The 26,799-nt window shown below is 46.6% G+C and overlaps 1 protein-coding gene and 1 long non-coding RNA gene across 4 annotated transcripts in view; one reads left to right on the forward strand and one right to left on the reverse strand.

The window, feature by feature from the left end:
- Window positions 1–24,426, reverse strand: part of LOC121081241 (zinc finger CCHC domain-containing protein 7-like) — a 120,235-nt gene extending 95,809 nt beyond the window's left edge. Inside the window, exons 1-4 of one of the 3 annotated variants that reach the window (XM_040580102.1) lie at window positions 24,373–24,426; window positions 23,507–23,546; window positions 20,761–20,882; window positions 16,729–17,439 (exon numbers count right to left, since the gene is read on the reverse strand). In XM_040580102.1, the coding sequence (XP_040436036.1) occupies window positions 16,729–17,416 (688 nt within the window). In that variant the 5' untranslated portion in view covers window positions 17,417–17,439; window positions 20,761–20,882; window positions 23,507–23,546; window positions 24,373–24,426. Of the gene's footprint in view, window positions 1–16,728; window positions 17,440–20,760; window positions 20,883–23,506; window positions 23,547–24,356 lie in introns of all 3 variants that reach the window. The other 2 variants (XM_040580101.1, XM_040580103.1) reach the window with 2 other exon arrangements.
- A 53-nt stretch (window positions 24,427–24,479) lies between these two features.
- LOC121081538 lies at window positions 24,480–26,482 on the forward strand. The gene is made up of 2 exons (XR_005825718.1): window positions 24,480–24,678; window positions 24,989–26,482. It is a non-coding gene; the product is annotated as an uncharacterized LOC121081538 (long non-coding RNA).
- The last annotated feature ends 317 nt before the right edge of the window (window positions 26,483–26,799 follow it).

Here is a 26,799-nt window from a genome sequence, read left to right on the forward strand (position 1 = left end):
GTCGTGACGTTGCAGCGCCCAGGCCACAATGCATTCTGCATGAAGCACCGAGACGAGAGCAATTGTAGTGATTTTAATTTCTGTGATAACACATCGAATACCAGGGAAAACATTGTACTATATTGCTTTACTGGTTCCACTACTTATCAAGTATACTAGAAAACAGAGAACTAAGCCTGTTTTTATTACAAAAAACCCACTCTGTATTACGCTGCTTAAAGCAAAAAGCTGAAAAATCATGGGTTTTTTTTAATCAAGAAGTGTATGCGGAGATAGGATGCTTGTACTACACAGCTGAATATGGAGGTTCAGCAATGTTGCCTGTGTACTAATTTGATTAACTGTCAATTGTTTTCAACTCTTAAGCAATGGTAATGTATATGCTCAGGTCACTTGTCCTAGTTTTTGCTCACTGAACCACGCTGCCATTGGTCAATATTTAAACCACAGAATTTTAAGTGTGGAGGCTGGTGAAGGCAGCCTGATACTTATTCCTTGATGTCATTTTGATTTTTCTTCCTTTCTCCTCCTGTCCTTTTTTCTTTTTCTAGATGAGAATTGTTTGAACAGACTGATTTTTCATTCATTCCATACGGAATTGTGTCCTACATGGCATTTAAGTTTATTAATAAACTTCAAAATTACAACAATAAAGTTAAATTTTGGAACACAAACTGAGGAGAACTTGTGGACTATCTAAATTTCCCATTCAGATGGGAAGAACATTTTCTGTTCTTCGCTTTTATCCTTTAATTGGTTGACATTAACAATGGTTTTCATGTTTTCCTCATCAATGGTACGTATACCGTTTTTTAAAAAAAGCGACTAACCAGACATATCAAACCAGCTATCCATTTCCTTTAGGAAAACAGGATGGGCACTAAGATCTCAGTTATTTCCCCGTCTGATTTATCCTGCAAACTTCAGGTGAGCCCACTGTGGACAGTCCTGTCAGGAGATGGCAGAAAGCAGATTCAAACCAGGGTGACCTGTAACATTTAATTCTACCACAGCTAATACCACAAGCCTGCGATCCTTTCCTGCTTCTCCTTTTAATTCCAAGTGCTGCACCCACAGTTCAAACCAACAGAATTACCTATGAGAAGACGAATTACAAACAATGGCTTCCTTACGTTGGTTAAGCTTAAAAACATAAAAACTCCCACAATTCTCCTGGAGCACATGGGGAAGCACAGAGGTTTTGATGCACACGCTGTGTTCATGCTGCTGTACGGCGCAGTGAAGCTCTGCGTGGGAATACCTACAATTTCCCCAGTAAGGACATGCAGGTTTTTGCTGCATGATTGCAGGGCATCTGAGCAGCTGTGCTGTCTGGCAAGCGTACTGCTGACATTATAATCCACCTGCGCTGGGAAGCTGTCATGCTTTCCTTCGCGTATTTATGCTCTCGGAGAAACTGCAGAAGAAGAGAGCTACATCCGAATTAAAAGTTGTTCTTGCAGCTGTACCATTCCTGAACGACTGACAAGGATTTTTTGATGTATTTTTCGCCTACTTTCACGAGCAGATGTCCTCCCTGTGAGATACAAACTGGAATGGCGACGTAAGAATGCCGACTGAGAAATGTTCTCAACTTTTACTGATAAAAAAAGATCAGATATTTGCCAAATTAAGAAAAAAAAAAAAAATGTTTCAGCAAAGTTATCCTTAATAACCAATAGATTTTCAGCTTCTTTTGCAACACCGTAAATAAAGTGAGACTACAAAAATTTTCTTTTAGGAAGAATTCAGTTCCCAGCAAGCCTCCTTGCTCCTTCAAGGTCCTGCAGATTTTTAGCTTCGCAAAGCAACTTGAGATTAGCCAAGCTTTGAAAAATTGACAATAAAAATAAAAACGTGAGGGGAAGATGCCTTTGAAGGTGCATTGTCCATGATGATGAACGTAGGATGCTAAGCAAACCAAATAGGCTTTAAATGAACTAAATACATTAGACATAAGCAACCTGCAGGCTTAAAACTAGTTACCCATGGAAGTGCCACGACTCCATCGATAAAGGGAGTCCCTCTAACTCCCAAGGCAGGCCTATCCTATCCGTATGAACGCAGTCTCAGGTCCAAGTGACTGTTGCTGGATGCTAGCTGTTTTCCACCCCGTGACAAAGCCTTAGGTGCTTAGCGGAGAGCTGCCAGGCTTTCTCAGTCTGCATTTATTTCCCTTTTCAGTGCTAAGACAACGTGGGCTGAAAAGCAGTTACAGCTGCCTTTTTCTATTTTGATGCAATTGTGTTTCACTGCCCCACCAAATACCTAGCACATTTTCATGTGTTCCTTCCTAATTATTTGAGTCCATTGGAGAATGATTTTCAAATGTCTATTTCCACACAAGCCGAAGTATTTTTTAGCTTTTGTCCTTCAGAGACAGCACATGCATGTGCCATTAAAATATTACATCACTGACACACGTCATAAAAGCGCCATTCATATTTAAAAACATAGTGCATTTTGGACATGGAAGCTAAGATATATAACTAACAGCCAAACTTAAGGATTTTTTGCAATTCTACTGTTTTCTGAAGTCGGTAATTTAATGACCATTTTAAAGAAAAGGTAATTTTTAAGGTAAGTCACAAAGGCTTGGGTTCAGAATGGCCCATTAGCCACATTCCTTCTGTCCCAGGGACTGTGAAAGCAAGAGCGGAGACAAAAGCACACTGGGTCTCCCCTGACTCCTCCACAAATGTAGTCAAACAGTGAAAAGATACTACAAGGAGAGAAAAAAAAAAAAAAATCAGAATGAACCTCTCCGATGAGAAACTAATTAGTACTAAGCACACAACATCTTACATTTAATCCAATTAATCGTCAGGGGCAGGAAAGATGCGACTCGCTGTCCAGCTGCCTCCCTGGCTGGCTGGTCTGCAGGGCCAGCAGCACTATCCCTGGCATTGACCCTGGCCCTGACACCAGCCCTCGCCAAGGACCCCTCTCCCCCAGCCACCCATCTATCAACAGACGATGCTCCGGGCAGCACTGCGGCCAGGGCTGGGAGGGAGGTGGGGGTCCGGCCACCCAGCAACCTGGTACCGGCCCAGCAGTGAGGGGCAAACAGGAGGGGAAGGGGTGCAGGGCACAGCAGTGGGCATCTCACGACCTCCCCCCCCCCCAAAGCTACGCAGTGGGGGCTCCTGCCCGGAGAGGCCAGCGGAGGGGAGTGGGAGCCAGCGGGACCAGTGACGCGCTGCTCATCCCAGTCACCCTTGTGCACCTCACTTCAAAGCAACCACACCGAAACACAGCACGCTGCGACTCTTAAGCTGTAATCAAATCACCCTGGTTTTAGAGAAATGACAAGTAAAACAGTGTCATTCCACCGGCGCGAGGCTCAAAAAGACAAAAAAAAAAAAACAACAACCAACCCAAAAGCCAACCCAAAAGCAAAGTGAATGCCTGATGCCTGGTTTAGGCTTCGTTTTTGACAAAAGGCTGTAGCACTAGATCATTTTAAATACTTGGTTTTGCTATCTAGAAATCTAAAAACTTCCAAAAGTTTTTGTGTTGTTTTTTGGGTTTGTTTTTTTTTTTTTTTGAAAGAGTAAATTGAAAATTAAATGAAATAAAATAGGTAAAAGAATAAAAGCAGACAAGCAGACAAAATCACTACTGCATTCAAAACAAAGGTCAGCATGGACGTATTTCAGAAAAAAAAACCAGGGAATAAATTGCCTTTCGCTACCCACTCACAAAAACACAACTCATGGGAGGTGTACGACATAAGTCATATATATACTGCAAATGCCAGCTGCAGTCCCTCTGCTCCGGCTGCTGACGCTGATTTCTTAAAGGGATCCTCTTCTCTGCCACTTTGAATTTTATGCCGAAACAAAATGATGCTCATTCAAAAACAGATGAGAAAACCCCCTCTGGCACATGCCCACTCAGCTTTAGTTCTACAAGTATCAAAAGTACAGTTAGATGACACAGAAATTGCCTCTGTTCGGAAGAGCAAGCCTCAGGGCACAGCTGTGTTTTGTGTCACGACTATCGCACGCTGAAGCCTATCACACAGACCCCAGCCATCTCAGGAAGGAAAAAAAGGCTGGAAATGGTGCTGCCCCTTCTCGGAGGTGTATTTTGAAACAGGAGAGAAATCTCCGTTCAAAGCTGGCAACTTTTTGCCACTTCGCTTTTCTTTGTAACGCTGCATGCTGGATATCCCGCACGAACGCAAGGCAAATGGGAACGCTGCACCCTCACATCCGCCTCTAAAAATATACATACAAATCCATACATGTTGCATATGCTTACATGTGTGTGTATGTACGCTTATAGGCAGTCCCGAACCGGAGCGAGCTGCCACGTCTCAGGCCAGAGCCCCCCACGGCTCGGGGGTGGGGGAGGGGGGGGTAATCCCCCGATCTCTGCAGCTAAAGTTTTAAATATACAAGACACGGTTATCAACTTAGCGGCTTTACGGCTTACCTTCAGGCAGCGTCGGGGCTGGGAAGTGTGTGCAACCTTAACGCAATTACTGCCACCACAGAGGCTTTGACACCAAACGTTTCGCTGCCTCCCCTTGAGAAGGGCAGAGAAAACTGATCTTTCACCATGCACAAGAGTTTCCAAAAGAGACCGAAAAAAGCATCTGGCAGCCTTCCCACACGCCCCCCCCCACCCCCACCCCCCCACCCCCCACCCCACCCCCCACCCGCCCCTCTCACTCTCTGGTTGTTGGGGTTTTAAAGGAGTTGATGGAGGAAGATTTATCAAGTACTGAGGATGGCTGGCCGGGACTTTGCTGTTCCTGGTGCTTCAGGGCTCTGAGGCAGGACAAGCACGCCACGACGAGCCGTGCAAGAGCGACAAAAAGCAGATAAAACTGCCCTCTTCGAGCAAAGAATTGCTTTGTGACTGGCGCCAAGGTCTGTGCTCTGCAATAGGGCCCCCTCAGTGCCTGTGAGTATATTCTCCTCACCTACACTTCAAAAGGGGCCATACGGAAGAAAAACGGCCACCACTTCTCACACCTGACACTGCGCAAAGGCCCTCTCAGAACTGGCACCAAATGGGTGACAAAAAGCATCTTGGCAGCCAGGTCAGTGCACGTAGTCTTCCAAGCATGTGGGTGATGGCCTCGCTGCTCCATAATATAAGCCATACATCACCAAATCCACCACAAGAAGGCCGGCTGAACAGAGAGAGCTTTTATTGTCATGTTTTCTCATTTCTAACAATGTCATTATCTCCCAAGATGTAACCGGGACACCTGTCACCATTGCATACCACGTAAAACCAGGAGCATTAGCAGGAGGAAACCCAAGCATCACCATCGCCACCATCATAGAAAGTGAGTGGAGGTTGAGCCGGGCAGATGGGAAACCTTCCTGGCGCTAAAAATTTTCAGATAGAAACAGCTTCAAGCTAAATTCCACAACTGCTCAACCTGCCATGTTAACGGGAAATGCCCCTGCTAACCAGAAACCCTCGGCAGAGGAGCTGGGCGATGGGCTGCCGGTACAACCTGCTGCGAGGTCCTCGGCGCCTGCCAGCCCCGCAGCACGGCCAGGGGGACCACGTGCCAGCGCCGAGAGCTGCCGGGGAGAACCAGGGCACTGGCAGCATCAGGCAACTGGACAGGTCCCGGTGAACAAAACCTCCCAAATCTGAGCTTCTCTGGAGATTGGAGAGAGATTTGGATTTGCACGTGGAAGACTGGAAACGCTGTCAGTGCGAGAGGGGAAACCGTACAGCCAAATAACGATGTGAAAGCAGGCGCAGGGCTGTGCTCAGCCCCAAGCACGCCGGACAGTGGTGCCCGCGGGGCTGGTGAACAACGCCAGGCGTGCACTGGCACGCACTGGGACACCACAATTCTCATCTAGCAAAAGATGCTGGAGGGGGATTGGTACGCAGGAAACACTGGCACGAAAGGCATATAACATTTATTAATAACAACACTGGAATATCAATTATATACATCAATAGAGTATGAAGACAACAACAATATTCATCCCAGGACTCGCTGGCCTGCGTTATAGACATCGTGTGTATCTACCTGTAACACGCACAGATGTTACAACAGGCTAAGGATCTACTTCTGCATCTCCTCCAAATTAAAAAAGCAACGAGCCACTGCATACCAGCTGTCACGAGACTCATGGTCACCACGATGGCAGCACAGGGTAAGTTTTCTGTGCTCTTCAGTAAGAAACCCACAGATTACCAGATGTGCTGCATGCATGTCCATTTTGACCACTCAGCACTCGCGGTTCAAACCTTCCCAGCGAATCCCATCCCGTGCCAGAAGGAAACGGAGCAAGTTCTTTGAGGCGAAAAGGCCCCGATTTCTCTAGACACATGCCAATTACTGCCTAAGGGCTCACAAAATGATGTGCCATCCTTTTACATTCCTCTGAATGTCAATATTGCCCACAGCTTCAAAGCACAAACCCACTTTCACTAGGTGCTCCTATTAATGGAAAGACACAGAAGGTATTAACAAGCCACCTTATTCCTCCTATCAGGCCTTCTCTACTTTCATTCTGTTTTAAATTCATTAATATAAGCTGTTTTTTTCCCTGTGCTTATTTCATGCACATATCTGCATGATTTATGCCCCTTTGTAGCCCAACTCAAACTTTACTTTTTCCCTTTTTAAACCCTTAAGTCCTTTGTCTTCAGTATATTCTCTGTTGCATTTTTTAATTACTTAAAAAAATTGAACTTCTCCTTCAGAAGGATTAAATCAGTTTCCCACCAGTGTTCAAAAATTCAATTGCAGTATGACAGTCTTTCCCCACCTGTAAGAAACCCAAAGAAACAGGGACAAGGAAGAAAGATCAAACTGATGACAGAAGTGGGGGAAAAAAAATTCGTCTTATAACAATCAACAGAACAGGGGGGGAAAAAGAAAAAAAAAAAAAAGAGAGAAAAAAGTGAAAAAGTCACCCAGAATATATGACCATGTAAGCATGGGCACTCTTGCAGAAAACCTAGTCAGCAATCCAAAGCCATGGGAAATTTAAATTAGAGCTAAGGTCCACAATAGCAGAGAAATCTGTACAGATAAAAGGGCCTGCTCAGGCTGCAGGTATACTTAGTCTAGATCTCTTCAGATTTGCAAAGGAACTTTATTAGTTTTATTAATTTTTTTCTTAAATAATCAAGAGATTCGAGTGTATCCACATTACACGGCAAAGAAGATTAAGTTTTTTTCTTTAATCAAAATATCCATATGCATGTGCTGTATCTTCCACATGGTGGGTGGATTCCCACTGCTTATTATTGCTCCGGGGTGCATTCTGCTATAGTAACTCATGCACAAAACACTCCTACTACATTGAAGTAGCGTTAAGGGTCTAGCAAACGGGAGCGAGAAGAAAAAAAACCCCTCACATCACAGGCAAAGTCCCAGTGTTGAGCAGCGCACGGTTCTGAGGAAGGCAAGCTGATAAAAGGGTTTCAGCAATGCAGCCACAAACAGACAAAACACCAAACGCGGTGACATCAGCTTCTACTTTCCAGGCAGCCGGCGTGACCTGGCATCACTCCGCCGGTTTCGCCCTTGGAGGGGGATGAAGCCCCCAGCCCCGCGCCTGGCTCTGCTCAGGAGGGATGGGACGGGGAACCGTGGTGCGGCAGATGCTCGGCGGGGCCACAGCACGGCCACGGGCACGGCCCGGGCAAGGGGGACCAAAGACCACAGGTTCCCACCCCCTCTTGGAAACCCCTCTGTCCTCAGGCTTCGCAGCAGGCAACAGACAGCGCAGTCCCATGGGCATGGCTTACCAGCCCTCACAAACACAACTCCCGGCACAGGCTGCTTCCAAACAGCCGCTAATTTCACACCGAGGCATCTTTCTGCGAGCTCTTCCATCAGCTGACCCCTCCAGCTGCCCAGCGCCCACCCTCAGCATCCCAGGGGAGACGCCATGCTCCAGGGTCACAACAGCTTGGCCCCCGCGACCCCTCGGCAAGGGGCCACCGAGCCGCCTTCGACATGACGTGACGTGGATGGCCACCGACCCGCAGCGCCCAAGCAGCCTCCCCGGCCTCAAGAAGGACCAGCAGCGAGTGGAGATGCAGCAACGTGCCTGCAGCACCCAGCCGTGCGCCGCCACGCAGAACTGCCCGGGAACAAACCCTTGCCTTTTGGTTTGGTTTTGGTTTTGTTGTTTGGTTTTTTTTTTTTTTTCTGGGTTTTTTTTTGTTTGTTTTTTTTTCGACATTGGAATTTGTACGTGAACCACACTTAGTCTTGCTGATACCATTAGGTATTAATAAGAAAAATATTTTCATTGCAAAACTAATTTTCACCAAGAAATCTTTTTTTTTTTTTACTTTTGAAAGCAAGTTTTGCTGAATTCAATCCAGCAAGTCCACAGCTCAAGCATCCAAAAAGTACATCTCCTCAAATAGTATTTCTGTAGCCTAACAAAATGAAAACTTTCTTGTAGACATTTCTGTAGAAAATTTAAGTTGGTGCTACAAATACCAAGACTCTAGAACAAAAACATACTACATCGTGCAAAGGTCGTGTTCAAAACTAGCTGTCAAGGGGAAGGGTAAATTAAAGAAGAAAAGCACAGCTCACTGTACTTTTTTGTCGTTTTAGAAATAAGCTTACCCCTTCTCCCCGTTTAAAAATACACCAAGGGATTTGAATAACAGCACAGAGAGGAAAAAAAAAAAAAATACAGATGTGGTCAGATCTTTGAATAGTTTCTGTAGTACCATGCAGAGTTAAGAGAAAATTAAGTCATACATCTAGAAGCCGCCATTTGAAACACCAATAGTTAACAAAGGGTATTTCCTTTTTGAGCATGGCTGACAGAGATAAAACAATGAGCTAAATTTATCAGAGACTGCTGTTTTCATTTTGACTCCATAAGTTGTAGCTACTGCTGCTGAACAGAAAACTCCTTCCTGTATTATTTTTTAGGGAAGAGGGTCAAATGAAATGCTTTCAAATTACCTTTTTTTTTTTTTTTTTTTTTAACCGTTTCATTCACTAAATGTTCAAATCCTTTTTTTTTTTTTTTCTTTTTTCTTTTAAAGATGTACTTTTATTGTTTTGGGTTTTTTTACTAAAATGAGAGACTTGATAACTCAGGCTAAAAATCAGTGTATAGAAAGACGTCTAAACCTGGAAAACAAGATGGAAATAGATGCCAAAATGGAAAGCTGAAACAACTGCTTTGGAAATAGTAGCTTGCCCTTTATTTTATGTTCACTGTTTCTTTTCGTAGAGGGCAGTTTTACAGGACAGTAAAAGTTGACATAAAATCCTGTGCCTCAAGTGAAATGATTTACCCCTTGAATGCTGGCTTCCCTTCATAACTCCTGTCAACAGAGAAGATTAAAAATACTTGTATTTTACCAAATTCCAGAAGTCACCCTGTTAGGAAACACCAAAATCACTTCATCCACTCAAGATAGCTAGAAGATCATGTGACAAACAGATTTCAAAATATCCTGCAACACCCCATAAGCCTCAGCTGAGTTTTGTGCTTTCTGCTCCGAGCATCCTGCTCTTCCGTGTGTCTGAGGTCACCACCAGAGCCAAAGCTACACCACACACGGCTTCTACACAGTCGTGGAACAAAATGCTTAAATAAAAGCACAGTGTCATCCTTGCTACAGAACCTATTTACGCCCCCGGGCAGGAGCAAGCTCCGGCTGAACAGGCGCTGCACCCGTACAGAAGCCACGTCAGTCCTTGGTCCGGGGGGGACACCTCGTGCAGCAGCTGCGCCCAGCAGCACACATGGGAATTGCTCCAACGGTTGTGTGCCATGTCACTGTCTGTAAATGTCATGAAAATGTGGCGAGAGCTGCTAAGGAGGTGGCACCGGGGTGCCTGACGAGGTTTGCAGGCCGTGGAGCAATGACTGCAAAGGCACCTGGACACAACGCTCTTTACTAGAACAGACTGATACCCAGTGACTGTTACTTTTAAAAGCAACTTCTTGTGCTGGAAGTAGCATCTCTAGCGATGCTCTTGTAAAAGCCTCGCTTACTGCGCTAATAAGAAAAAAAATCACGAGCAGAGAAGAAAACAACCATTCCCTCCCTGGGAGACCAGCAGAGCACCTATGTGCTATTTTATAGAAACTTTGGATTCAAAAGCAGCCCTACCCACTGCGCACCACAAAGCTGCCAAGCGCAGAGCGCAATCACATTAGTTTCTTGCGCCCGAGGGTGATACTGGGTGGGCAAAGGATGAAACAGGCCGAAGATGCATTGGGTTTTGTACCCCTTAGTGGCCTGACATCGATGCAGCACCTTTGAAAGCTGTCTTTCCAAAAGCCGTGAGGAAAAAAAACAAATTGCAGAGGTTATGATCGCAGCTATACGTGGGAGAGGAAATACAATAAAAGGAAGCATTTAATGAAGGAATGGGTGGAAGACTTCCAACTACAGCAGATTAATGTTCTTATCATATATACTCTTACTGCAAAGTGGAGGAAAGGGATGGAAGGGGAGAACCCTCCTTCAAAGACCTGGAAACGCTCCAACACTAAAAGTGAACTCGCTGCCATTTACTATATGGTACAGTTTGTAACGATTCTCTTTGCACACTTTCTTCTAGAGCCTAAAAATTAAAAAAAAAAAATCAGAAAAATCATACCAAAGACCTAGATTTGCTGAATTACCTGGGTTTGAAACACCACAGGAAGCAGGTAGGACCCTTTATGCAAAGACCAAGCAGCAGCAGCAGCGCACGCTTCTCCAAATGCCATTGCAAGGAAACCCACCGACGGCCAAGTGGAAGCAAGTAACACATCACAGGTACACGGTCACTCTCTCTCAGCTTGGCCGACCGCCTGTAATTCCAGCACCTGCTTCGCTTCCAAGCTATGCGCAATCCCACCACAGAACAAACAACAAAGTCAGAATAAGGAGGGACAAGAGTCGCTACAGACACAGCAAGCGCTTTGCTTGATACCCCTCCCCGCGAAGCGAGAAAGCCAGTGCTCATCTATATATCCCGGCTAACGAAATGTTGCCATTCAGCTGTACAGCTGTCTTACGGAGCAACCAGCAGACGCGTGACAAAAAGCTGTATTTTACAGAAATACGGGCAGAGATACGCTGCTGCTTAATGTGGTGTTAGGCAAGCAAAATAAAAAGTGAGAGGTATCTAAAGCCACTTGGAAAAAGGGTAGAAACGGCAGGAAAAGTTTCCAGCTGTGTACTGAACAGCAGTGTTTGTGGACCAGCCGTAATGTTTGAGATGTGAACTGAAGATGGAAGGGTACAGGTGAGTCTTGGTTTTCTATCAGGAACCACAGGTCATTTCTCAGAGGCTCATTTCTGCCAAAGCAGCCAGCAGTGACTGAAGCTAGAAGTGGCTGTGTGGGAAGAAGACTCTCTGCGCATTGGAGGCATCAAGAAAGTGTTATTTGTTTACAGAGAACATGAAAAATAATAAGGCTGTTAGACAAGAGCAGGGCAGACAAATAACATGTAGAGGAGTTCGCAGAATAAGGAGATATGCCCAAGTCCTTCCCTCGAGGAGTTATTTCTGACTCCAGTGGAACCTCAGCACCCCTGTTTCAGGGAGGCAGACATGAAAACACACTCATCAAATGACTGACACAATCAGCTACGCTCAGAGTCACAGAATCATTCATGTTTCAGTTCCCTTTTTAATGTGAAGCAAACTGGACACTGGACGTACCATGACACTGTCACGGGAGGTCTATCCCATTTACAGACAGGCAGTTTTGGGGGAGAAAGGAAAAGGCGAGGATTCACCAGTCACTCCACTCTACATCCATCCTTAGCGATACTGCAAGCCCTAAACCAGTAATGTACGTACTGTGTAGTCACCTAAATACTTGATCTTGTTCTTTAGAAATGGTGAAAACAGAACCGTGCACACGGCTCAAAATAATTTCAACGAATTAACAGATAATATCTTTGCCAGAAAAAACACAGATTTTTTTTTTTTTTTAAATGCATTTCTTCCTTCAGATTTAAAATTTTATGTTTCTGTTTCAGCAGGGGAGTCCTTTATAGAACTGGAGATACAACGCTGCGTAAGCTCAATAAACAAATTATGGTTACTTTACATTAGGAAGATTTATGGTTTTTGTTCCCTAAAACTATTTTGATACTGTTTTGGCTTTTCATTACATACATACACGTACATACCACACTGATTTATTTTAAGCCTCTGTCTTTGCAACCCCATCACCATTAGAAACAGACCAGCCGAACCCAATTTTTGCATGCCGGAGCTACCTGAATAACATTCACTGGAATTTGGGAGGTGGTCGAGAACCTGAGGTTTGACCAGAGCCCAGCCTTGCGGTACCCACTCCACCTCGGGCATGTGTCTACGTCAGGCCAGCACGGGGGCATGGCCCTCTGCTCTGCCCGCTACATACAGTGGAGTCAAATGCATCACCGTGAACTCGTTCTCAGTTGGAAGAACTGTGCAAAGGTTGAGGCTTTCTGCAAAGTCATACATCTGTAGAAAGGCAAAAGCTGAGATGAAGAGAGAGGTGTGTGTACCAGCACCTGCTCCCAAACGGCTGCACGTGCCTCATGCATGTTGCTTATGTCCCATTCCTCCAGGCATGAGGCTGCTGTTGGCAAAACCACTACTGATGCGAGGCAAGTCACAAGAAGGGGTTTTGAGGAGGTTTTGATGTAGCTTGGAGAATAAAAATCAGAGTAGGAGCAGAACAGTTGTATTTATATGAGTTTCTTGTGTGGCTGCTTTTGACTTCCCATTCAAGCACCTCAAAATGTGTTTACATTGCCTACATTAAATTCAACAATTTTAGTTCTGACCAGTATGACAATTTTATACAGTGCAGGAAAATTCTGCTTCTGTTACCTGCCTTGAACATAGCTTGCTTATTTTCAACATCTATGAATGTATACATGAATAAAAAACATGACCCAATTTCTTACAAAAACATACCACAAGTTAGCAAAACTGCCTCCTGATATTTACCGCCCACACTGATTTTTAAAAGCCTCTCTCAGTTAGCACTGGCACACTTTTGCTAGGCAAAGCACTGGCAAAGAACGGAGACATAAATTTTCATTTTCATGTATACCTAGTAAGCATAATCACTCCGATAAAAAATGTTTAAACAGTACTTGAGACTTCAAGCATATTTCAAAATTCCATATACACATTGTGGCGAACATTCTGTAATTAATTTATCTTCTGTTTTCTTGAGTACTATTTAGTGCTACCATCAGCAATTCTGGTACATAAATGCAAATTGATACACAGAGTAAACTAAACAACGGAAACCTAGCTCCAGGTCATTTGCCTGTCCAGCAGTTGTGAGAAAAAGAGACAATTCCCAGAAAATGCATTAATGGTGCTAGGCACAAACTGCATCACTGTTACAGCAGTCACCACATGGCACCAAACATTTGCTCCCCAAGAGGCAGAGTAATTTAAGAAAAAGACAAGCTAATTAGCTCTAGTTTCAAAGAAAAAGATAGGATACGGCTATACAAAAAGAAAGATATTAATGAAATTTAGCAGCTTCTCAGAAACTGCATTTTGAAAGATTCACGGGGAGAAAAAAAAATTACATAAATTCCAAATATAATGTGGCTGTCTGGGGTTCTGGCACGGCAACTGAATGCTCTGACACTCTTCCAGCATCGCGCTGGGAAGAGGGAAAGCATTTCTTAAATCTCTGAGGCTTGGGCAAGCACGCTGGCATCTTTAATCAACAATCTGAGACTGAGTGCACGCTATGGGCTCCTTAGCCACGTACTATGCAAAACCAGACAGAACAACTCTAAGCAAAAAGTTACTGAACGTTTACAGGCAAGAAACAGGTGTTTCGCCAGAAAAGAAGGCAAAGGCCTCCTCAGCTTCCCCCTCTCAAACAGCTTAGTAGCAGCATGCGAACAGCAGCAGTTTACAAAAACTTGATGAGTGTCAGCCTTTAGATCAGTGCTGCAGAACACTTCATTGCACCAAAAAACGCCACCAATTTGCATGCGCACCTGGTAAAATTATGGTATAATTATATTAAAGGGGGGGACGGGGATGATGGGGTTTAGTGTTGCAAAGGTCCTGAGCGCTGTGGCTGATGCGGCTAGCCTTGCCTTTCTTCAGGTCACATTTTCTCTCACACTGGCAGGGGATGCTGTTTCTGGAAAAGATCTTTGTGCACTGGGAAACTGGTGGGCAAGAAAAAAGCACGGCTGGATTGCCCAGCAGAGTTTTTAGTTGCTGATGACGAGGTATGTATTACATAGTACGATTATTGCAAACACGTATCTAAAATCTGTCACATTAACCATCACATTTACTAACTTTCTACACTGTAACTTGGAAGAATATTTCGAAAAATACCCAAAATGTGAAGATGTTAGTTCTTAGCAATTGGGAATCTCTCTGAATTACTTAATGCAGAATCTATGCAAGAAGTCACAGTAAATTTTAGATCAACAGCTCAAACTGTCAAGACTCCTGAGGGAGTGGTTAACACAATCTGCTTCAGGAAGGGGAACCAGCTCAGAAGGTCTCCCCTCCATTCCTTGCCCTCTCCTGTTAGAGCTCATCCCTTTCCGTCAGAGTTGCAACTTCTCTGGTCTAGCACACGGCAAAGCCTAAACAAGCACTGGCACCTGCACTGCTGAGGGGCAACGAGGCAGGGCAGACAGGGGCGGGGGGGGGGGGGGGGGGGCAGAAACCTCATCACATGAAAAGAGGAATGACACTGCTCCCTGGGTAATGAGCACTGTTTACTTTCCTGCCCTGTGGTACTATTCAAACTTTTTATTGTTACGCAGTTTCGACCTCTGTCTTTCTCTCTGCCTGTAGTTCTCAAAGGGCTGTTTTTTCCTACTTACTTTGTTTACAAGAAGAAAACATTGTATTCCCTCTTCATTTCAACCCCCTTTCCCCTTGCAATTTCTTCTGTGATCTTAGGAAAACAAAATGTACAGGCAAGTTGGAAAGCTCACACCGTGAATCACTCTGATGACACTACTGAAATGATGGTATTGAAATGGTGTAAATAATGGCCGTTTCCTTCGTCATAGTTTTGTATGCATCATTACGCGCTCCGATTCGCTTTCTGTTCATCATTCTTTTCAAACAGGGACCACTGGAGATCATCTTGCCCCCTCCCCTGGGCTGCTCTGCAATCTCAGGAACCCCTGTTAGGCCCTGGCCGCTGTGTAACGAGTCGGGCAGTTAAGCATCCCTTGTCCGTGCATGTGTTTGTGAATTAAGTACCTCATAGTAAGTACAGTATAAGTATTACCATCCCGGATCCCTAATTAAGTCACTGTTGTTATTACAGTAAATCCTATTTGATTCACTTTGTAAGCAATACGTGCTACTAAACCGCTATGATCAATCTTAAAACTGTGAACAAAGCTTGCCTGTCCTTTAGATATAAACCATTGACCAAGTCTGGATCTAATGGCACCTAAGCTCTATTAAGAGTTCAGAAAGCAAGGGGGTCCACTCTGAACCTTGTGACTCAATGGGAGGATCTCCCTTACTCTCTCACATTTATAATCTGTGAGAATCACTCTAGCTTAATTTTAAATTTGATTCTTTGTGTGACTTATCCATGTAGTAACAGAGTGAATATTGCCATCTAACCTTGTGAAGTTGCACTCCCACAAATTCCTGTTAGAACTATTTTGCTAATACTTTTGATGGTGACTCTTTAAGTGACCTCAACCACTTTTTCATGCCATCATCTAGGCCAACCCCCTGCTCAGGCAGGCTCTCCTACAGCAGCCTGCACAGTGTCGTGGCCGGGTGGTTTTTGAATGTCTCCAGAGAAGGAGATGCCACAGCCTCTCTGGGCAGCCTCTTCCAGCACGCCGTCACCCTCAAAGAAAAGAAGTTTCTCCTCGTGTTCAGAAGGAACCTCCTGTGTTGCAGTTTGTGCCTGTTGCCTCTCGTCCTGGTCCTGTCACTGGGCACCACTGAAAAGAGCCCGGCCCCGTCCTCCTGACACTCGCCTTTAAGGTATTTGCAGATACTGACAAGATCCCCTCTCAGTCTTCTCCAGGCTAAACAGGCCCAGCTCTCTCAGCCTGTCCTGAGAGAGATGCTCCAGCCCCCTCATCAGCTTCGTACCCCTCCACTGGAGCCTTCCCAGTAGCTCCCTGTCCCTCTTGAACTGGGCAGCCCAGCACTGGGCACACACTCCAGATGTGGCCTCCCCAGGGCAGAGCAGAGGGGGAGGGTCACCTCCCTCCACCTGCTGGCCCCGCTCCTCCTCATGGACCCCAGGATCCCACCGGCCACCTTGGCCACAAAGTCACACGACTGGCCCATGGGCAACTTGCTGCCCACCAGCACTCCCAGGTCCCACTCCGCAGAGCTGCCCCCCCCAGCAGGTCAGCCCCAGCCCGTACTGGTGTGGGGGGCTGTTCCTCCCCAGGTGCGGGACCCTACACTTGCCTTTGCTGAACTTCATTAGGTTGCCCTCCACCCAGCTCTCCAGCCTGCCCAGGTCTCACTGAATGGCAATGCAGCCATCTGATGTATCAAACCGCTCCTCCCGGTTTTGTATCCTCACCAAACTTTCTGGGGGTGCGCTTTGTCCCTTCAGCCGGGTCACTGATGAATAAATTGAACAGGACCGGACCCAGTACCAACCGCTGGGGAACACCGCTAGCTACAGGCCTCCAGCCAGACTCTGCAAAACTAGACAAACTAGACAATGTGAAACACTGACATCAGTATCATTGCAGACAAATCATCCCACACACAGAAGAATAAACAAGTGATTAAAAAAAAAAAGTACTAACCTTCACTGACAGAAGTTGGACAGCCTTCGAGATTCAACATTATATCTTTATCTCTGTCATCTGTACCGGCTCCCAAAAGCATCCAACTCTGGACATCACCACTTTCAGATACCAAGCTCTCCTCCTCCGAGCTGTCATCTATTACCAACACATCTTGGATGTCATGAACTCCAGCACAACGAACTGGGCTAAGCTTCCCACTAATGCTTTTCCATGGCCTTGAAGTGTTTGTGCCTGATCCGGCAGGATCCAGGGTATTACATCTAGCAGCTTTGGCCTCATTTGGTGTGGAAGATCCTGGATGGGTATGCGTTTTACCTTGAGCTAAAGAGCTTGTTGAGTGCTTTGCTTTCATTTTGTAAATACTGTCTTCATCTGGTGTATCAGACAAGACGATGAGCTCAGGGTCATCTGAAAGCTGAGCACCACGATCAACTAATTCAGCGATTTTCTTGTCTTCATACTGCTTCTCAGCTAGAACTGTACTGTGACCCATGGCTCCTGAAACATCAGCTTCTTCATCCACTTCCAGCATGCTGGATTCTCCAAGATTCTGGGAATAGTGGATCTGGCTGTACAGATGAAATTCCACCTCACTATCAACACTCTGCTCACTGGATGACTCCTCGTTATAAAGTTCATCTTCATACGCTTCAGTATCCTCGGCATCTTCATATCCGCCAAACATTCTGGAAAGTGAATAGTCTGTATCTATAAAAAAGCCAAAAGGTTTTATCAGAATGGTCACGAATGTATGCCCAAAACAACCTTTCAAATTACACCTTTGGTCTTTCTGAAATTGCTAAGGTTAGTCGCAGAGCTCTGCGTACAGAACATAAAACTGAGCAGACTTAGCAGCTACAACAATCCATGCTCAAATCCGTAACAGCAAACGCTCCTCAAGGGTCCACCTGCTTTACTTTTAACTACCACTTAACCTCAGCTAGTTTGGCCTCGGAAAGTTGTACTTCATGTGCTCTCAGCTTCCTCAGCTCCTTCCTATCCTGGGTTCAAAACGAGGGTACCTGCATGAATTGGGAGCCAGAGAAGTGTCTGAAGCACAGTCTGGATCATTCCACCAACTAGTATTAATTCTGAGTACTTTGCAACTTGTTTTACTAAGTAACATGTAGATACCTGAAAGAGCAGGGAAGGAACACTTCGCAATATTTGACAGAAATAACTTGGAGCCCATCTGCACCTGGGCTGCAGAGTCACCTGAACTGGCACTCCAGAATTTAACCCTCTGACGCGAAGTGCTAGGGCAATGGTACCAAAGCACCCACGGACACTCAGCACAAGTTCAGGTCTGAAGGTAGCATAAAAACCCCAACCAGAACAGTAGAGGTAGTATAGAAATCTGCATCCTCCATACAAGCTAGCAGGTCACATTGTCCCATCAGGACTTAACCAACTGAGTTACAAAGCCATGAAAATGCAACTACAATGTTCTGAGACCTGAGGAAGATAGACCTCTGGACAGTGTCTGCCCAGCTCAGCGTTAGCTGTGACATCTCTGTGCTGCTACCAGTTAAGCAATAATTACCTACAACCTTTAACGGCCTTTTTGGCGGATCTAGGACTAAAGCCTCAACCTCGCCCTTCTCACGTACTCCGCCATACTGCTTTTTAAACAAGGATGCTACAAGAGTTGGCTGACGGGACAAAGTGCACCCTCAGCAGCTTGCAGCTGATTCAAAATGGGGAGGAGTGGTTGATACACCAGACAGTCAAGCTGCCATTCAGAGGCACCTCAACAGGCTGGAGAAGTGGTCAGAGAGGATCCTCATGAAGGACAAGAAAGGTAAATGCCAAGTCCTGCACTTGGGGAGGAGACAGGCTGAGGGCCTCCTGCCTGGAAAGCAGGTTTGCAAAAAGAGACCTGGGGATGGGCCAAGTTGACCATATGCCAATAAGCTTCTGGGACAAAAAGCATCCTGGGTTCCTGAAGAACAGCAGCAGCAGGGTGAGGGAGATTATCCTTCTGCCCCAGTCAGCACTCATGGGACTACATCTGGAGTGCTGCGTACAGCTCTGGGCTCTCCAGTACTAGAAAAAATGGACATACTGGGGTGAGTGCAATGAAGGACCTCTGAAACGAGAACATCTGTCATATGAGGCCAGGCCAAGACAGCTGGGACTGTTTATCCTTGAAAAGAGAAGGCTCAGGGGGATCTTACCAATGCACCTAAATACCTGATGTGGGGGGAGTAAATAGGACAGAGCCAGGCTCTTCTGAGTAGCAGCCAGCAACATGACGAACAGGCAAGAGACACAAAAATCAAAATACAGGAAAGTCCACTTAAACATAAGAAAAAAAACTTTTTTTTTTTTTTTCACTTTGCAGAGCCTCCATCCCTGAAGATGTTCAAAACCCAGGTGGACATGGCCCTGAGCAAACTGCTCTAGGTCACCCTGCTTTGAGTCAAGGGGACTGGAGGTGGCAATTGCCAGAGGTTCCTTCCAGCCTCAGCTACCCTGTGATCCCAACCCAAGAGTGAGTCTCTAGAGCTCACCACCTACTCCCTAGCCTACAGCAAATCCAGAGACCTTCTGAAGTTACTTTGCCTAATTCACAGGATATTTTAAGTCTTTTACACTACCACATCATGCCTGGAGGAGAGGCAAAGGAATACTTTCTCTGAACAGCCTACCTTTATTTCTGTGTTACAGTTACTCCTAGGGAAGCCAACAAACTTTTTTAGATATGAATACTGTCAGATGGGGTTCAGTTTTTCAGTCATGGAAGTAAGCTGCATGGTATTGTGGAAATTCACATACCAATACCCGAGTAAAAACTTTTTGATTCAGGAGTTTGGTACAGAAGTAATTTGCATGACGATGGTATTTGAAGAACTCTTACTATCACAGCTTTCTGTGCTCACCCTGCACAGGCTTCTTCCCTGATTATGAATACATTTGATCTCATTAGTATTCCTGCTACACCAGAAGTCAAACTAAAGAGGAAAACACTTATCCCACAAAAATAAACAAAGCAAAACCACATAAACCATGACCAAACAAGCAGGAAAATACAATTCATACACTGTAACCTTTTCTTTTGGGGCTTCCAGCAGATCAGCATATATCATTCAAAGAAATCATTCTGGTCATCACCAGCTGAAATCACATCCAAAGACCACCAGAACCCTACTCATCCACGCGTGTGCTCAGCTCTGCCACCTTCTAAATACACTCACGTGGGTTTCTAACCTGCAAATACAGTCCTAAAACTTAATGAGGGGAGGCTCTAGAATCTGTTTTAAAAGCTCTCCTAACCACACAGCAACTACAATCTCCTCGAAACTTTTACACCTGTCAACACAGAACCCTGCTTAGTGGCATAATGTGTGCAGCAATAACCTGAAGATAAAGAGGGTATCTCTGTATCTGCTAGGCTCTGCCCATCTCGTCCACGTTCTTAGGTAACTATAATAACTATTATGCCAAATAAAATAGGAAAGAATGAGGTCAGAATTTGGCGGTAATAAACTAAATGACTACGTTATACCAGTATTTAGGTTTGGATGCCATAGATAGGAAAGTAAAATGCTGGTCACTTGTGCAGTTGTAGGTAGTAAAAAACTAAGACAGAAAAGCATCTGACAGACCCCATGAAGCACCCATACTTCAAACATCTCTCTCAACTTTATGTGGAGTCACCCTTTCAAACAGGTCTGCTCCCACCCACAGGGCAAGAACAAAAGCAGACCTGGCTCCAATCAAGCACATTTACAATATTAATCTGTGGTTATGAGAAAAGAGACTGTCACCAATGCAGGAAATTAAAGAATTCCCCTGAAGCATGCCACAATTTTAGTGATACTCGACAAGCCAACTCAAGCACTCTTTCCTTCCCACTCTGTCACCGGCTGGATGAAGTTACAGAAAGTAAGTATGTGACCGTTGCTGAAAACATGCAGCTAAACAAGCCCGTTGAGATCACAAGTGTCGAAGAGTGCCCAAGGAGCTGACTCACAGACGCTGCATAACTAAGACGAGTAAGAAGAGGCAGCATGGCACTACACTTACTGTAATTTATCCTCCCCAGAAGCTCAGGTCAAACAGCAGCTCCTTGTCCTCCTCCTCTCAGGTCCACGCACAACTGGAATGACAAAGGGCTCTTCCTCTTGCTCAGCATGTATGGCAGGCCACTGGGAAAAACCAAACATCAGCATCACCGCATAGTCTGAAGATACCTAGTTCCACTGTTCACCATCCTCAAACTCAGGCAACAGCTATGCCCACCTCTTCATCACAGAATGAGAAAAACCTCTTTCAGGTGTTTGGCATCAAAGCAGACAAAACCACCGCAGCTAGGAAAGGGAATCGGAGCTCAGCAGACAAAAAGTTGCTGTTTTTTCAGATTGTCTCTTACTGTATTCATACTGATACTCAAACAGAGAAAGATATATCTGACTGCCAGTCTTCAGCAATTTCAATTTCTTCTCACCAGTGAAAGGTTTAGCTTAGGGGCAATCATGCTTTTTGCTACCAGCCAGACTGTGATAAAGACATCCCTCATGTCTGAGTGTGAAAACCACATTAAAAATAATAGTAATGCACAGACCAGCTGGTTTGATAGGTAATACAGGATGCAGAGAGCGTAACACACTGATGCATCATAGTTTGAACTGGGCTGCCTTACTTTTAAAAAAACACCCCAAAACCCTCAAACCCTAGGCCACAAAAGCACCCCGTCCCTTCATCAACGCAACCCCATTCCTATGTGAACCCAGACCACAACTTTCCTCAAAAGTACCCGACTGCCTCTGTCGTAGGCAGTAAGGGAGGAGAGTTCAGGTAAATGGCTGCTGATGTTAAAATCAAAACATCACAGCTATCTGAATTTCCTTTCACCGTTTTTGAACAAAACTCCAGACAGATACAGTTAGAAAAGGCAGGAGATCATCTCCCCAGGTCATTTACAAAGACTGCTTGCAAGTACTTTTCATCTAGTCCATTAAGAAAACCAAGAGCCCACCCTTTAATAAAGTAACAAGTTGGCAGCAGCAGAGCAGTAACGAGGGAGGTGCTGACAGCAACCTGCAGCCAGGGACAACGCGCACAAACAAGTTAATCTTGAGCACCCACAGCAATTTTCAAGTTGGTGTGAACAGCTATCCCCCTCAGCCAAAATTTGAAAGCAGTTTGGGACACTCAAATATAACATACGTGCAGAAGGGTCTCTGCATCAGTGGCAGCAAGATGCCGAGGCCATTCCTCCTTCATGCACCTCATTTCTCCCAATCAACTCCTCCTTTCCTCTGCTTAGCTTCGTTACTTCTGCTGCTCTTGCTTTTAAAATTCCTCCTTCAGAGCTTACACAATAACCTTCTCCTCTCTTCCTCTTTCCATTTGAAATATGCATTCTGCTTAACTTCAAATATTGAGATTTTTTTAAAAGAAAAAACCCTCAAACAAAAAAGGAATTGCAAAAAAGATTATTTGTCCTTTGCAAATATGACTTTTTGGACAAGTCTACTATTCCTACCACAAATCACCAGTGCATTCCAAGTATTTCCTTATTTTTCTTGCTCTCTGCTTATCTTTGCAGTACTGTCAGATCTAACACTTTGTGACAAAGGCTGAGTTGAAAATAGAGCAACAAATGTGTTCTTTGCTGTCTTAGGAGGTAAAAACACAACATAACCCTATCATCAGCCTCTGTTACAGATAGGAACAACAATAAAATGGGAAAGAAAGTTCTTGTGAGGAAATAAGCAACAACTTCCTAAAACCACAAGTATCTATCAGAGCAGAGGTTCAGACATGGGAATGGCAGGAGACATCAACAAACTCAACAGTTGTGTGCAGCCTAGACCTTTTCTCGGTTTTCTATTTAGTCGTATTTGTGATACACAAACTGCCTAGGCCTTTTGACTGTTAGGATACTGCACAGGTACAACCGCAAAATTGATGAAGAACTTGTCTGTTCCAATTCAGTTAAATGAAACCTTTCATTTCAGCTGCTGGTAACTACTTTTGTACCCTTCATCAGAAGCAGCGTACCCCTCTTAGGTGAGAGAAGTCAAAAATATTGTGACGAAGCACGGCCCCAAAATGTCACATCTTTGTTCTTCTTGCCACCCTACAAAGGTATGCAGATGTCAAACCTGAACATACTTCTTTAATAAAAAGCACAACAATATATGTTTATTATCAGAGGTCAACGCCAGGAGACAGGCGGGGGTTTTCTTCACCCGTTTTGTGTTTCTGTACCAAACGTTATACAGATCTGATTTTGGCTTACAGCGATAACCACGCTGCACCTGACGCATGTGAGAGAGAAATTCTTGTCATTTGCCACCCAAGGTGAGGCGTGCAGTCATTAGACACCTCGAGTTGTTCCCTGCGCTGATGTGCTCAATCTAGAGGAGAAATGCGCTCACAGTGAAACATGTTAACATGTCACGAGGCAGATTCCAGGGCAGCCACCCCCTCAGTTTTCACGCAGCAAACCCCGACAAGTATGTACAGCAGCCACTGTCTCAGTTTCAAGTAGCCAGGAAAAGGGTTGACATTGCCATAAACCTCATCGAGCCTGACATTTGCTATTAATTACTGTTGACTAAACTTTGCCGCTCGTTTCTTCACAAGGATAACTTGTGCTGCTCGATGCTGAGATGTAAAACGCGTGTTTATGTCGATTTGCTGTGCGCTCGAGAAAATGTGTCTTTTTTTCTGTAGTTTCTTTAAATACAGCGCAAGTGAGTGTAAAGGAGAGAAGAAAAAGCTTTGGAGAAAAGGTGAATGTTTTTCTAGTGACAAGCTATACCTTCAGGAGATCACAGGAATAGATCTTCCACACCCAAACCCTGGAAAATAACAAAACATTCGAAGTTTACTTCAAGGCTTTTGGAAGATTTTTTTTTTTTTTTTTACTTTTCCCCCTTTAACAACATTTTTCAGGATTGTGTTTAACAGTAACTGCACGCACATCCTCAAAACAATACATTTGCTTTTCCTTCCACTGAGACCAGGTCTGGTCTGGTCACCTGAAGGGAGCTGTGCTCGCGTGCAAGAAATACAACCCTGAGCTTCTTGGAGCAGCAAGAGGGAGAGGCCAAGGGCTGGGCCGGGCGCGCTGCTGGCAGCCGTGTACCGCCCGCGGCCCGGCCCCGGCGGGACCTTCGCGGCCCCGAGCTACCGCAGGCCGGCCCCGCCAGCGGCCCCCGCACGGCCCCCGGCCCGACGGCGGCTGGGGCTGCGGGAGGAGCGCGACACGCCGCCGCCAGAGACACACACGGACACCCAGCAGCGACTCGCAGAGTTTAATGGCAAGGAGGGGTTGCGGCGCTGGACACCGGCACAGCGGGCAGAGCCCGGCCCGCGCTCGGGGGCCGTACCGGCGGAGGCAGGCGGCAGGGACACGGGGACTGGCACCCTGCCGGCTGCGGCGCCGGAGCACGGCGGCCTTCACGGGCCGGCGGGGGGCAGGCCCGCGGGCAGCAGCGCCCCGGGGCGGTAGGGCCGGGGCCGGCCCGGCGGGGGGGAGCGGGGGAGCCGGCGGGCGGCTCTGCCGGTGGCGGAGCGCGGGCCGGGCCGGGGGCAGCGCGGGGAGCCGGGAGGGCGCGGGGGAGGGGGCGGGGGACGGGGTCCGGGCGGTGCCGGCGCCGCTCGCGTACTCACTGCCGGCCGCACCGGGACACGCCGAGCAGGAAGTGGCGGCGGGCGCGCCCCGCCTCCCCGGCCACGTGCTTCCGGGCCCGCCCACCGGCCGCCGCTCCGCCCCCACCGGCCGCGGGCGGGGCCGCACCGGGCCGGAGCGGGGCGGCCGGGGCGGCTGCGGCGGCCGCTGGAGGGGGCGGCCCGGTCCTGGCCCCGGCCCCGGCCCCCGGCCCCGCCTCCGCCAGCGGCAGGGCGCGGCACCCGCCCGGGCTTCTCACCGGGAGGCAGGGCCCTGCTGGGCGAGGCCGCTGCCTCGGGGCCGGGCCCGGGGGGAGGGAGGTGCGGGGGCCTGCGGTGCTGGGCGGGTGGCAGCACGGCGTTGAGGAGAAACTACCGTGAACCGGGCGTTTGGAAAGGCTTGCCGTTGCGGCCCACCTGCCTTTGAGCTTAGGCCCCTTCCAGGCCTGCGAGAAGCCCCGGCGAGGGACGGGAGGGAGCAGGGGTCGGGGAGGGGTGTCGCGGGAGAAAGGCAAGGGGGGAGCACACAGATGCTGGGGAGCAAACCCCCGGTCAGGCTGGCTTCCCCACAGCTGCACACCGGTGCCGGTGCCCGCTTGCTTTGCCACTTGAATTTCTGCTTCCCGAACAGGACGGTGTGGGGCTGCAGCTCCGTGGTCAGCGGGAATGAATCCCATCAACGCCCTCCGTGTGCCTGCGCCGTGCTGGATGCACCGTACGTAAAGAGTTGGTGAGGATGATTGCGGTATCTTTGGGGAAGAAGATGCGGTATCTTCGCAGACCGGTCAAGGAAAGGGATTGCACATGAGTTGGGCTGCCTCGGGGAAAGCAGAGCTGGCTGAGGAAGAAGCAGTCATTTGGGTGCAAAGAGCCTGAGTAACTCTGAGGCCGATTGCCCTCAGGGGAACGGACTTGGACATCAGGGAATGGACTTGGACATAACGGTGAACCGTCACAGGAGTCTGCTGAGGATTGCTGAGGACGGGACTAAGACTGGGAATAACCAGCTTGTGGGGTTTGATGGATGTCCTGGAAAATGTGAGCCTCTCGTCTGACCCACCTGCCAGATTGAAGTGATTTAACCAGATCTTTCAATCTCAAGCAGTGGCTGCTTTGGAGAAGGCGGAGGATTTGGCATGTCATGTTTCAGGGCAGTTCGGAGGAGAAGGGACCCTCTGGGTCAGAGCTTTGGCCGCGCTGCTGAATCCCCGTGGTGGTTAACCTGAGCTGGCCCACGCTGCCTGGCCCTCAGGCTGTGAGGTGCTGGGCGCATCCCTTGGCTGCAGGATGAGCTTCCCCAGCTGGTGATGGCAGCAGGGCAGCTCCCACTCGGTCCCAGCAATTATACCACCTGCCTTGGCCTTGCCTTTATCCATGAGCGCAGCAAGGAGTTTTCATACAAAACTGCTTTCTGGCTGAGAGTACAGGTGATGAATAGGGCTGGGTCTTTTCGGAGAAAATCCTGAACAGCCCAAATGACCAAAGTGGGGTACCCCTTCCACGGATGGGACCTGCCGGGCATTCTGCATGATGGTTAGAAGCCTGTCGGGTGCCGCACAGCTTGTGGGTCCCAGCATTTAAAGGGACCCAAGATTATCTGTGTTATCCTCTGTTTACGGTGGTAGCTCTAATAATTAGCATATTTGGTGATACTTTATGGAGTCTTAGTGCCTTTCTTACTGGGATCGTAGTGAGCCGGCACCTCCCAGTGCAAAATAGCTGCCTCTTCCCTGACTTGCTAATACAGGAGATTTTCTCATTACACTGATCTGGCAAAGACAGCGAGTAATAATGTTTCTTGATTTTGCTGTCTTTGATTTTAGAATTAACTTCTTCCACCCTGGAGGGACAGAACAGACATGCAGATTTTCAAGAGCATGCAGTTCTCCACAGAATTTGTTCAGGATTTGCCTGAAACTGGAATGTTCAGTTAAACCCCACTTGATATTTGTCATCTGTTAATGGCTTTGGATATAATTTTTTCATAGAAAGAAACATTCTGTAAGCTGAATTTCTGCACCAGACTGCTTTACCTGCTCCTCTGATGGCAGCAGTTAAAAGATTTTCCTATGCAGCTTACTAAAGATGAATAAAAATGAATGCACAAAAAAAAGCATTTAAAGGAGCTAAAGTCAACATCTGTGGTAAATATTCCCCGTGTGTAAAAGCATGTTTCAGAAACAAAATCCAAATGATTGGTAGAAATTGTCAGTGATGCCATGGTACTCCCCTGGAGCATGCTAGAAAGTTTTAACATGCTTTTTGCTTGTTGTGTTTTGATTTCTTGTTCAAATACTCAAAACGGATAGGAGGCGCAAGCAGTTTTCACTTAAACAACAGGTCATTCTTCAATGCATCATGGGCTTTCAAATAACTTTTTCCTTTTTTCTCTTGAAAGCAAACCTCTATAGAAGAGTACAGATTTAGTTTTCACATGTTCTG

This window comes from Falco naumanni, chromosome Z (genome assembly GCF_017639655.2).
Source record: "Falco naumanni isolate bFalNau1 chromosome Z, bFalNau1.pat, whole genome shotgun sequence".
NCBI lineage: Eukaryota > Metazoa > Chordata > Aves > Falconiformes > Falconidae > Falco > Falco naumanni.